The 12,830-nt window shown below is 35.9% G+C and overlaps 2 protein-coding genes across 2 annotated transcripts in view; both read right to left on the bottom strand.

Moving 5' to 3' along the window:
• Window positions 1-5,078, bottom strand: part of LOC137941192 (uncharacterized) — a 29,841-nt gene extending 24,763 nt beyond the window's left edge. The window contains exons 1-7 of the mRNA XM_068786499.1: window positions 4,935-5,078; window positions 3,795-3,917; window positions 3,616-3,676; window positions 2,282-2,318; window positions 1,927-2,057; window positions 1,689-1,769; window positions 1,228-1,306 (exon numbers count right to left, since the gene is read on the bottom strand). Of these exons, the coding sequence (XP_068642600.1) occupies window positions 1,228-1,306; window positions 1,689-1,769; window positions 1,927-2,057; window positions 2,282-2,318; window positions 3,616-3,676; window positions 3,795-3,908 (503 nt within the window). The 5' untranslated portion in view covers window positions 3,909-3,917; window positions 4,935-5,078. The remainder of the gene's footprint in view (window positions 1-1,227; window positions 1,307-1,688; window positions 1,770-1,926; window positions 2,058-2,281; window positions 2,319-3,615; window positions 3,677-3,794; window positions 3,918-4,934) is intronic.
• A 4,034-nt stretch (window positions 5,079-9,112) lies between these two features.
• LOC137941899 (pentatricopeptide repeat-containing protein At1g18900-like) lies at window positions 9,113-12,398 on the bottom strand. Its single transcript, XM_068787512.1, has 4 exons — window positions 12,376-12,398; window positions 9,599-12,276; window positions 9,297-9,452; window positions 9,113-9,191 (listed from the first exon to the last, which is right to left on the bottom strand). The coding sequence occupies exons 2-3, from the start codon at window positions 12,271-12,273 to the stop codon at window positions 9,335-9,337; spliced, it is 2,793 nt and encodes a 930-aa protein (XP_068643613.1). The 5' UTR covers window positions 12,274-12,276; window positions 12,376-12,398; the 3' UTR covers window positions 9,113-9,191; window positions 9,297-9,334.
• Window positions 12,399-12,830: the final 432 nt, after the last annotated feature.

Raw genomic sequence — 12,830 nt, 5'->3', positions numbered from 1 at the left:
ATCCACGTACGTACACGTGAAGGCCTCCACCCAAATTATCCATGTGCCTACACATGAGAGGGTATGTTAAGGAATAGTCCCACATAGATTAGTGGGTACAAAGATCTTGAGTTTATTAGTTGGGGAAGAGGTTTCCTAAGTTAGCTAGTCATTTTGGGATAGACCTTGGACCCAATTCAACAAAGTTGCCCCTCTTCAAGAAATCCTTTTTCTCTTCTATTTTCTCCCCAAATCACCTATTTTTCATAGTATCAGAGCAAGTACTCGTACGTGAGCCTCCACCCAAATTATCCACGTGCCTACACGTGAGGGGGAGTGTTAAGGAATAGTCCCACATGGATTAGTGAGATCAAAGATCTTGAGTTTATTAGTTTGCAGAAGAGGTTTCCTAAGTGGCTAGTCATTTTGGGATAGGCCTTGGACCCAACTTTACATGGTATCATAGTGGTGAAAAATAACAACTTAGTTGAGCCTGAAACATGATATTACTTGCGTGATGCTTTGACAATGACATTTCCAGTCAAGGCATTTGTGTCAGTAGTAGTCTAGGCTTACAATTCTCAATACCGTACTTGGCTAACAAAAGAACCCACATAGATAGAAAAAAGAAAGAGCACAATGCAGCAACACATGATTAGCATATACAATTTAAGATTCTCATCAAAGATTGGTGGTGGATTATAGCAAAAGCAAATGTCTGAAGCAGCCTTTCAAATTCATTCCGGTAAGTTCTCACGTAGAGTATCAATATAGGTTTTCAATTTTACCATAAAAAAAAGAATCAGAGATTCGTGGCTCATTTCACCATCTACAATAACAAACCTTTCATGTTTTAAAATTCATTAAGGTTAATGTTTTTAATAACATTTTTCAAGGTTAAAATTCAAAAGCATAAGAACTCATTAAGAAAATGTAGAATAAATGATAGGAGTGAAAATAAAATACATAAGAAGAAATACTCTTACGAAAGGAACAACTTGAAAAGCTCATGCACATATCAAATAAGACACGTTATCTTTTGAATTTGCCTTTTTCATCTGCTTTCCATCAATTTTTTTTATAAAGTTTCAATTTTTTTTACTTTCCATCAATTTTAATAGTTATGATTAATATATCCACAGAAAAAAATTCAAAGATCATGCTACTGACAGTTTGACATGCTTCCATTACTGCCTCCCACTTAGTAAAAAAAAATTTCCCATGCTTCGAAAGATAAGGGTCTAGTACCTTTGTTTTTCTGAAAAGTCCTCTTTATCAGCAAGCTCCGTGCATAAAGCACTTTGATTTCTCATCCTCTGCACTTTCCCTAAAGTTTTATGTAAACAATAACATGAATAAATATTTCTTTCAATAATGATGAATTTTTATTTGAAAAATAAAAAATGATCAACATAAAAAAAACCACCAGAAACAATTACAACAATCAGGAGATTTTCATTTCAAAAACAACCCATAGGCCCAATGACTACATCAAATGTCTGAGACATGACACTTTGTTTTGCACTACACCTCTAGAAAGAATTGGGCACTCAATATGCAAACAGACAAATATTAGCATGATTCATTCCTTGAGATAGTTGTGATGCGAGTATGTTTTTAACTAATGCCAAGACACCACATTGACAGTACTAGATATAGCCATGAAAAAGGGGAAAGCCACAACTAGTTTTTGAATGATATGCATATACCTATTTCTTGAGTTTGTGAAGCATTCTCGTGTTTGACTTCTACATGAGAATTATCATCCTTAGTCTCAGCATCTTCAGCACCTGTCTCCAATAAAAAAAAAAAAAAGGGATGAGAGGACGAATATACTCATCTAGTAACTGAAATTTATATGGAAGCCAACAAATAAGAAAAAAACAGAAAGGGTAGTTGTAGATACAAAGGGTAGTTGTAGATACAACAGAAAGAGAAAATACTAACCTTGGTTCGGCTTTGACTGTCGTTGTTCCAGAGGGCGACGATGCATAGCAAGTTTAACTCCAATTTTTCTTCCATTGACAAGATTACCATTTTTTGATTGAATAGCTTTTTCAGCATCCTCAGTCACAGCACTGCAAATAGAAAGAGTTAACAAAGTGCCAAATTTGTTGCTCAAGAAGAAAATTGTACTACTTCAACAACTATAATGTTTCCATAGCTGTATTTTAACTTTGTAGTGTGATACTATATAATGAGGATAGCTTTCCAAACCTAATCTGAACAAAAGAATTTCTGTCAAATTTAAGATGAAATAGTACATAGAGGAACCATACAGTTTATAATTTTCGAAACTTACAACTGGACAAAACCAAAGCCACGGTGTTCACTTGATCCTGCAAATAAAATGATTAAAGAAGTATAAGGACACCCTGAAATCTCCCAAAACTACCAAGCAAACTAATGAACTATAAATAGCACCAATAGACTAACAACTCCAGGAGGTAGCAAAGGTGCTCAGAAAGCCAAACCTCGGATAGAAAGATTAACTATATGGATCTTCAAACTCTATTGCTAGTAATTAAAAGGCTTTTTCATATGTTATGCCAATATCAATCACCTCAATAAAAAGGTATGGAGCCACTTCCATAATTTTTTAGTCCGGAAAATAACCTCAAAGAAGCACAGGCTAGGAGTCAAGGGGCATGGAAAGTTGTCAGGAAAGGGAACTTATTGCAGCAATTTGTGTTGTTAACCAATGCAATGCCCAATTCTTTCTTAAACATTCTCTGTGGTGATGCTGGGCTGGAAATGTCTTGAGGACAACTTTCCTGCCATTACCTTTCCCACCTCTTTGAAACCAAATTTTCCTCCATGACATATTTAAGAATATTCCTTTCATAACCAAACAATCCTATTGCACAAAAAAATTTAGAGAATGGAACCAAATGACTAACAGTTTTAAAATCCAAACCATATTCTGAACAGATAATATTCAATTCAATATTTGAGACAGAACCATACTTTAGAAAGACATCAGTATCTATTCTCTTTCAAGGAAAAAAATAAAAAAAGAAAAAAGTGGACACCACCAAGCTAGAAAAACAAGCTAGAGTTGAGAGCAATCCATAGTAAAGATCCCACTCCAGCTATCCAAGCAAAACGAAAAAAAAATTAAAAATGAAAAACAGATCACAGACTTGGATATTAAATTAAGGACCATAAACAAGACAAACAACAAACCAACATGCACATATTAGAGAAAAGTGGAAAAATCTTAGGAGAAGTATATACATATTCAAACAAATAACAGATCTCCATGAACTTGGTAAATTTTACAGTAGTCTTACGTGTCCCCCTAAACTGAGAGAATCTCAAAGAGTTTCCGTTAAATTTTGAGGTTAGAACAGTTCCCAGCACAGATTGTGTCTTCGAAGGAAGCAAAAGAAATCTAATCACCCCTCTCATTTTCTTTTTCTTTTGCATTTACATATACTCTTTTGCTTGACAACTTCACTCAATAACACTTGGACAAAAGACACTTCAGACTTTAACAATATACATTTTGTTTAACAGTAACAATTTAGATCTTTTTGGTATCTAGCAAGTTTTGATAATGAAAGTAACACTATGTCATTGGGTGCATTCTCATTTTTGCATGTCATTGAGCTGCATCAGTGAGTCTCTACTTACCCTTCTTTGTGACCAAGAAGCAGCGCCTTACTGGTCCCACTTCACTGAATGCTTCTTCCAACTGAATTCACAAAATAAAATAAATAAATGAAGCAAACTGTCCCAACATGGAGCAGATAGAAGCTACATGATTTCCACATTGTTAATGAAATCAAGATCATTAAAAGAAGAAAAAATACCTGAGTAGACGTGAATGAGTATGGCAAATTACTGACAAAAACAGTTGATGGGCAATGCTCAACACCTCCCTTCTGATTGATGCTACCTTCACTAATCGTTTTCCTTTTCCCCATTTTTCTTCTCTGCAAAATGAAATAAATTGTATTGAAAAAGTATGAAAATTATTAAAAATAACAAAATAAACAAGAACCAGAAACGTTGAGTTGAAGAATATGTAGGATAATAGCGAACTCTTAAGACAATGCAGGGTTGTACAGTCAATGAAACCTATACAGCGGAAAGTGTTTGTAGAAGAGTTGGTCCTGAAACTAGATATTTTCCTAGATTTCATATGCAAGATAGGTACGAGATTATGTACGATTAGAGAAACAGGATTTTCAAAGTCCACGAAGGTTTATAAATCCTCATGAAAATTTTATAAGTGTAACGGATTTGGGAAGTTAGGTGTTACTGAAACTAAATTAAGGTGACTTGAGCCTTTGGCTCAACATACATTGCATAAATTAAGATACATTAAACAAGATATATCGCACAAAATGTTGATAAAAACAGCAAACAGATTGTTTGTTTAAGAGAAAAACAATAACCAAGCTACAGAAGAATTAATTAAACACATTGCGTAATTAAAATAATAAAAGAGTGACTTGGGCATTTGGCTCAATGATCGCATGGGTTTCTAGTGTGAGGTCTCGAGTTAACCGAGGGTAAGAGGTGCATGCGTGTGTAATCAACATCTAAAGTACAAATAAAAACAATTTTATTATTCTTATTATTATTATTATTATTATTATTAAAGAATAAATATCAAAAAGAAAAAAAAATAGACCATAGATTCCGAAGGAGGAGGAACCTCCCCATCCCAACGCAAGGAGGATGGAACAGCGAGGAGAGGAGACTCCCCAGTCCCATCTCTTTTACAGACGGAAAGGCCTCTGGGCCCCTCCGCGCTGCCCCTTTTCTGTGCCGAAGAGGGAGGGGTGATGAGCTGGGGAGGTCATCTCCCTCCCCATTTCCGTAACAGAAAGCTTCAGCACAGAATTGGAGCCTGGGGACGAGAAATACCCCCGCCTACTGTATTCAATGGATGTAAAAGAAGAGAGAGAGAGAGAGAGAGAGAGGGGGGGGGTGAAGGAAGTCACCTGAGATGGTTGGAACTTGGATGAAGAGAGCCGAGAGTCTGAAAAAAGAAAAGAGGCAGGAGAGTGGCCAAAAGAACCAGAACAAAGAAGAAAGCAAGTTAACGAGCCGGATCCTAAATCCTAGTACGAAATCCTAGAGGGAGAAGCGGATCCCTAGCTGACTCTTTTCTTTGTTGGATAGGAAAAGCATCATTTTATAAACCTCTATTAGTTTATAACCTATATATTTTAAAGAAAGAAAAAAAAGGAGAACTCAATTTTCATTTTAAAAATCTATTTTTATATTTATTTATTAATCTCTATATTCATAATTACATTTATTTGATATTTTTAATTAATTTTATATATTAAAAAAATATCAAACTAATTTGTACAATACTTGTAGTCCCAAGTCTTGTTTTCTTCTTTTTTGGTTGAGTATGGTGAGGTCCCTTAGCTAGCATGACAATAACTCCCTTCTCCTCCCTTACATTTGTCACCTTATATTATAATAAAAGTCGATGAAAATGGTAGAATTATAGTTGTAAACAAGTGAATATGAGACATTTTTAGTTATTCCATATTAAACTATAATTATTATTTTCACTGTTAAAGGAATTCTCGTAATTTTGTAGATCAAACGCATCTTAAGTAGTTAGTTTTATTAAGGGAACAATGAAATCGTTTATTAGAATTTTTAATTAATATATATTCAATGAAATCTCAACAATATTTACTTGGATTTGGATAAATTCAAATCATTCATAATATTATACAATATGAAGGGGTCTCCCTTGCATCGACCTCGTAATCCCACACTGTGGCCAATAATGTTTTTCATAATCTATGCAGCTCCTGGGTGATGAGTATACACAATAGATAAAATAACACAAAACAATCAAGATAAAGTTATAAACTCCCACTTGAGGGGGAGTGTTGAAAAATAGATATAGTAGAGTCTTACATGACTCTCACAGAGTCAGAATTAATACGATGGAGTCTTACCGGATGAGGTTCACAAAAAAGTCTCAATTCATGCCAATGCATAGAAAGATAATAGGAGAGAAAATAGGAAAAATGAAATATTTTTTTATAGAACTGACCTTTAATACTTATAATATCAATATCTCCCACAATATATATTAGAATAACAACCCATTTATCTTCGAAGAAACTAGAATCAAAGAGCTTTAATTTGATACCTAATTTGACACAAAAAACTTCATTCTTAAATCTGTTATGACCTATTTATTTTCTTCATTTTATAGTTTCATGATTGGTGACTCCAATGCGAGGGCATGAAATTTTTTCATTATGAAACAAGACTTCAATACATTTCATTGAATGATATATTTCTTCATAAAATATACTTTTTTTGAGAGAATAAATCTGATAATTTTTGGACTTTGTAATTTGCCCTAACTGAGTACTTTTTCTTCTTTGGACAACATGACCATTGACTCTTCCGAAATTGATATCTCCATTTTGAAAACTCAGATTGAGAATTGGTTTAATAGGTAAGAAGATAAACTTATAGTTCTTTTTTTTTTACATATAATTTTCCATATAAAGTCTCATTCTTGATGGCATCAAATGCCTCAAAATTTGAAGGTTTCTATTGGTACTCGAACTTCTCTTTCTGTTTTGCCTTTGTTGCTTCAAATATTGATTTCTCTTTGTAGAAAACTTCGATTTCAAAAATTCTTCTTGATTTGAAAATTAGATTTAAAGATAATTTCATCAATATATAATTTTCAATATGAAGGTTCATTATGGAGGTGCAAATGCCAAGAAAACAATGGGTATTGGAACAAAAAAGAAAGAAAAAAGATAAAATATAACCTAAACTTCACATTATCTATATGGATAGACCATGTCAACTCACAACACTCACTCTGATACCATTTTGGATTTATGGAAAAGATAAATAGTTTATTGACTTGTTGTAATTTGAGTATAATGAGCCTCTATTTATAATAGAAAAAACAAGTAGAATCCAATTATAATTAAACTATCTTTATCCCAGTTACACCCAAAGTTAAACACTAAAATATAAGTCATAGAACAATTGAACAACTGAACATAACTAAAACACCTTCAATTCAGACTATTTTGTGAGACCTCCTCCTGTGAGGTTCCTATAAGACTCCACCATATTAATTTTGGCTTTATGAAACTTCTCACTGTGAGAGTCATTTAAAACTCTTCCACATATGTTTTTCAATAAGGTTGAACCTTGATGAATATGTCAACAAGAGATTAATTTCTGTCACAATCAAATCCCTTGGTAAACAAGTTTTTAATTGATCATTGATAGAACAAATAATGTTTGAATAGTTTTGTTCTCAATTTGTTGATAACGAATTAATGGGAAATTTCAATATACTCCATTAACTCGTGAAACCTCAACTATAGTACTACTAAACCTATATTCAACTTTAGTACTCAATTGGGCCATAATGCATTGTTTTCTATTTGTCCAAGAAATTAAATTGGGACCTACGATGACACAATAATAAAAAATCGACTTTTGTGTCTCAAGCTTACCAACCTAGTCCAAATTTAGGTAGGCAACAAAGTCATGACAATAACAAGAGAAGATGTACCTTTGAAAAAGGAAATCTCAAGGGTTGGGAGAATGAACTGCTTGTTAGGAGGATTTTGGTCTCAAGGTCTCATTTTGTCGAGTTTTAATGATAACAAATACCAAGAAACTAATCTAATATGTTGAGATATTTTGGATAGCATTCAAAGCCCATTCAAAAATTGGCAAAACAAATGTATGAATTGTCGGCATGGTCCAAAATCTTATAAAAAAAATCAAAAGGCAACTCAAAGTAGGCAACACTCAGCTTGAATTGCCTAGCAACACCTGTTCAAATGATTAGCTGAAGAAAAAATAAAAAGTTCTCAAGAAGAAATCATCTGTCTCAACGACTAGAAAATCACCGAACATAATAAGTGAGATTGGGGCAATCCATCTAAATAACCAGGAGAGTGAAAACTCTCTATTTGGATCAATTTGCCCAGATGTTCAAATGCCTAGCCCAACAAAGGTTGTAAGAAGAAGAAGAAAATAGTGCATTGTCAAGGAGACCGCTCGATTAGAGAAAAATTATCCACACAACATGAGATAATAAGAGAATAAGCCTCTATGTAGAGTCATCTAGCCCATCATTTGGATGATTGAAGAAATTGAAAGAGCAAGTATTGAAGATCATTTGAATGGACCATCAACAATTGAATGACTTGTCCTGGAAAAGTTATGGATGAAGATTCAAAGCTTCGTTTTGGCCACTACAGGTGTTCAAAATCACTAAGTATCCTATTATTGTGATCGATAGATAAGAACAAAAATATTAGGTACTTTTCATAATAGTTGACCTTCAATTTGGCCAATTTTACAAATAGGAAAAAAGGTCATTTTTAAAACCTAATGACTCTATTTCATGTTAGAATCGATCCTTGTTATTGTTAAATCATATTCCATTGCCTAGCAGGGTTATTTGAGTTTTTATTTCCAAACCTTGTGTTGATTAAGCTGATTTCATATACTAAGCAACATAGAACCCTTATTTTTAAATTATTGGTTGCCTTAGCTTTTAGCTTGTGTTGGTAGTGATATTCCTAATTTATAAAATTATTTGCAATCATACAACAACCAAGCTTGAGCCTTGAATTTCATATTCTCTATTTAATTGAAGTTCTCTAGAGAAATCCTAGTACCCTTAGAACTCTTATTTTGAATTGTTTACTAGTACTTGGAGATTTTCAAGTCAACTTATGCTTAAGGCTTTAAAGGGCAATTATTTTCAAATAAATCATGATTTAGGCTATTTACAATTGATCTCATTCTTTGACAAGGGTCATATAAGAATGGGTGTAATTATTTGTTTGTACTTGTAACTTTAAAATAGGCAAGAACTTCCCTCATCTCGAACCCTAAACCCTAAAGTTCTCTTGCAAGTTATGGTTGAAGATGATCTATTGACAAAGCCCTTGGTAGGTCTAGGTTAACGTGTTTAGTTGATTTTTGATAAGCTCTTTGTAGGTTAAGGTTAGAGAGCCTGCTTGGCTACTTATAAACCAAACCCTGTCTATGCTATTGAGCTTAGTTGGTTATTGATAAGCCTTGTTGATGACTTGAAATCCCCTTGAGGGTCAAAGTTTGGGCAATTAATCAGAAATCTGGTCAGGAAAGATCCGTTCGCAACTGAGAAAAATTATCTTTGCAGTGCTGCCACTTCACCTGCATCATTGAAAGTTCCCAACACCACACTGAAACATTGCAGAGAAAGGAAACAAGTATTAACTCACAACATGAGTAGCCAAGATATAAAAGAAATAAAAAAGCAAGATAGAAGTGGAAGCTTCAGCCATTACCAAGAGTAAGGTAATGACACCGATACCCCTGATCAACGCTAAACACAATCAACAACTCCAAACTGGAACTCTGCTCGCAAGAGGATGTAGTGCTTAATTTTTATAATTATCAAAACTAGCTTTGTCATGAAAAGATCCATATGTATCGATGGCTCACTGAAAAGTCACAATACTAGTTTAATACAGAACACCAGAACAATCATAGAAATCTAGCTCCTGCAAAATGGTTTCTGCTGAAGTTTCCGAGAGAACTGCATTATCATACACGTGAGAATAATAACATTAAAAGAAATGCTACTTACAGCAAGTGCATCCGCTCAATGCAGGGCTGAAGCAGCCATGCATTTAGAGGCTCCCCATACCCAACAAAACAACCTGTATTTCCATTTTGAGTGAAGAATGGAAATTTAAACATATCCAGCAAGTCCTGAACTGTTTGCCGAACCAAAGAAGAACCTGTCACCCTACTCCTCCGGCCCCACCCAGTCACTATGTCAATCCTAGTTGGCCCAACACCTGATGAAAGCAATCTTTTGCGCAACCACGCAAGTGTCCTAGAAAGTGCAATGACTGCAGTACCATCGGACATCACATGGAGATTGATGAGCCAATAGCAGGAGCTTTTCTCTTTCACTGCATCTGGGTAGACATTCTTTTGTGCCACCACCTCCCACACAGAGCCTGCTTCTTCCTTCAGGCCTGCCTTATGAAGGAAATCTATAACAGCATCTACTAGTCCTCTCTTGCTCTCCCTATTCTCACTATGTATTAAATCAAAAAACTCACTGGCATGAGCCTGGACATTCTGCCCATCGGGTCCGGCTGCAGGCATAGTCAATAAGAATCTATGGGCTGGATGCCCAGTAACTGCCATGAGTTCACAGCATAAAACCATGTCACCATGATAATGTGCATCTGTACAACAGCTCAGAAGAAGAGTATACGTCTGCAAAGAAGGAGAAAGACCCAAGCTTATCATGTTCTGCAACAGACCATAAGCCTCAGAAAACAAATTTCCCCGAAGAAAAGCACTGAGAAGAGAATTGCAGGTTGGCACATTGGGCTTCAAGCCTGCCCCAAGCATTCTCTGATACCATACTCTTGCCTTGATAACATTCCCAGCTTTACCCCATAGATCTACCAAGAGGCCATATACAGGTTCATCAGGAGCATGACCTTCGCGTTTCATCTCATCAAACAGAGCTTCAGCTTCATTAAGGTATCCACAATGACCAAGGACTTCCATCACAATACTATAGGTCACTTTATCAGGGTGAAATCCTGCATTTTGCATGTCTCGATAGAGCTTCAGTGCACAGGGGTAGTTCCTGGCCTTGGCTTGCAGGGCTATCATTATATTATACGTAATCAGATTAGGAATACAACCCTGAGATGTTAGCTCACAGAACAGCTTATATGCAGAAGAGAGATGGCCAGCTTTTCCTAGACAATTTATTATGACACTATATGTGAATGTGTCGGGAGAAAGACCGACTTGCTGCATCCTTTTGTACAGATCCAAAGCCACTTCAAGAAACCCTGCTTTGGCATGGATATCAATTAGTGTACAATAAGTCACACGGTCAGGCACACAACCTTCTTCTTGCATTTCATAGAAAACATTCATTGCCTCATCAATGTAATTTGCACTCCCATAACCATGAATCACACGGTTATATGTAACCACATTAGGCTGGCATCCATCCCTGACCATCTCATCAAGAAGTCTCTTCACAGCACCAAACTGTCGTGCCTTACCAAGGATGCCAATCATGGTGGTATAGCTATGCCCATCATGCTTGAAGCCAGGTTGACGCTTCAACCAGTAAAAAAAACCAAGAGCAACTGAATGGTCTTTAAGCATTTTAAGAACCTGGTTTGCTTGATAAGCATTAACTTTACAAACAAATTTTGAGAGAGCTTCTTCAGCAGCGGCTCCCCACTTCAGCTGAAGCAAAATTTGATGAATTTCATCCATCAAGCGGCTAGATGGGGTAAATCCTCCTCGGACTTTGACATATTTTGCAGGCTGAGGCCCCTTCTCCACACACCTAAAGTTGTGACCAGCTTTCCTTTCAGATACCCTACCACCAGACCTTGAATTTGCAGCAGGGGATGGATGATTCGTAGCTCTCTGTGGAATACACTGCCTGAATTCCTGGTAAACCGAATTTATGCTCCCAGTAGCTTCTGAAGAGCTGACTTTAGTAGTTGAAATCTTTTGGAGACAGTCTTCAGAAACCTTGTTTCTAGAACTGGAGAAATGTTGAGGACCCGCTTTGGTATTCCTAGCTTTTGTGCTCTGCCCAACATCAAAACCTTGTTCTGAACTCCTACCTCTTGTACTTGACACCTGTTGAAATCCCTCTGCCAAACTCGAGCTTCTTGTTTTACTTTTTGGACCATGATAATTAGTATTGGCAGAATTTGAGTCTCCTTCAATCGCAAATGATGACTTTGGACTAACTTTCATAACATGAGCTCTTCTCTGGGGCTGTTGACTTAGAATAGTATCAACCACATGATTTTGGGATGTGGCGACTACGCCACCACCATCCACTATTGGAAGCTTGTAGTTTACAACATCAGACAAAAATATAACAGTTGCAACACCGGCCTTAACCAAGTGGTCAGTGATTGTCATGGATGAAAGACCAGGACCGTTTGGATCATCATTTGCAGGTCCAACACAAACTGACAGTAAAGGAGATTTGGAGAGAGGAAGACCTTCCGAGATAGAAGAGTTGCCGCTGTTTTCAGCTTTGTGGTCACCAGTAAGCTTCGTTCCAAGTGGTACAACCATAGGCACCACATTAGAAGATTCCTTTTGACATAAAATTGTTGGCTTCTTAGAGATGCAGGATTCATCTTCTGGGCAAGCAGTGGAAGCACCATCAGCAGTGCCACTCCGTGAACCACCTAGGAAAAATGACCGAGCGCACTGTGAAAGAGTACCAAGCTGCTTTGTTTTTAACATTATCTGCAAAAGCCCCAGCCATATAACATCAGTAACATTAAAAAAACTTTCATTTTTTTTTTTAGTAAAAAAGAAAAGATTTCAACTTGAAGAGAAACATACACAACAAAAATGTATAGCAGACTGTCATTTGAGAACGCCAGTAACTAACAGCTCTCAAACTGAGAAAGCATAATTGTTATTCTAAAACAATTGAGTAGCTTCCAGACACGAGATTTAAAGCACAAGTGGAATCATCTCGATCCAGAGGAAAAATTCTAGCTCAGCTACAAACTTGAGAGATCTGAGTTACCGCAAACAGAACCTCAAAAGTAATATCTCCCATCATCATTGTCAGCATTATTAAATGACAAGAAACATTCACATCATACATTCCTATATATAGTAAAGAACAAGACAGAAATGAGTCTAAAAAGAACCTAACAGCCAGCACGAAAAATTGCATTGTCTACTTTCATCTAATAAAAAATCAGTAGATTCGGTCAAAACTTATTCGATGATTCACCGCAATCTACATGACAATAAAATTAATATACACAAGAATGTTCATCTGGCAT

Source organism: Aristolochia californica, unplaced genomic scaffold (assembly GCF_029961685.1).
Source record: "Aristolochia californica isolate CCGP_79_NKW_82.1479 unplaced genomic scaffold, dmAriCali1.0.hap1 SCAF_9, whole genome shotgun sequence".
NCBI classification, from domain to species: domain Eukaryota; kingdom Viridiplantae; phylum Streptophyta; class Magnoliopsida; order Piperales; family Aristolochiaceae; genus Aristolochia; species Aristolochia californica.
The sequence above is the reverse complement of the archived record's forward strand: the minus strand, read 5'-3'. Positions and strand labels throughout refer to the sequence as shown.

Excerpts from the sequence above, each read along its gene's own strand:
- LOC137941899 (XM_068787512.1), bottom strand. The coding sequence starts at position 12,273 with ATGTTAAAAACAAAGCAGCTTGGTACTCTTTCACAGTGCGCTCGGTCA. Across the intron at positions 9,453-9,598 it reads ATTGAGCGGATGCACTTGCT|TGAGCCATCGATACATATGG; the intron begins GTAAGTAGCATT and ends GTGACTTTTCAG.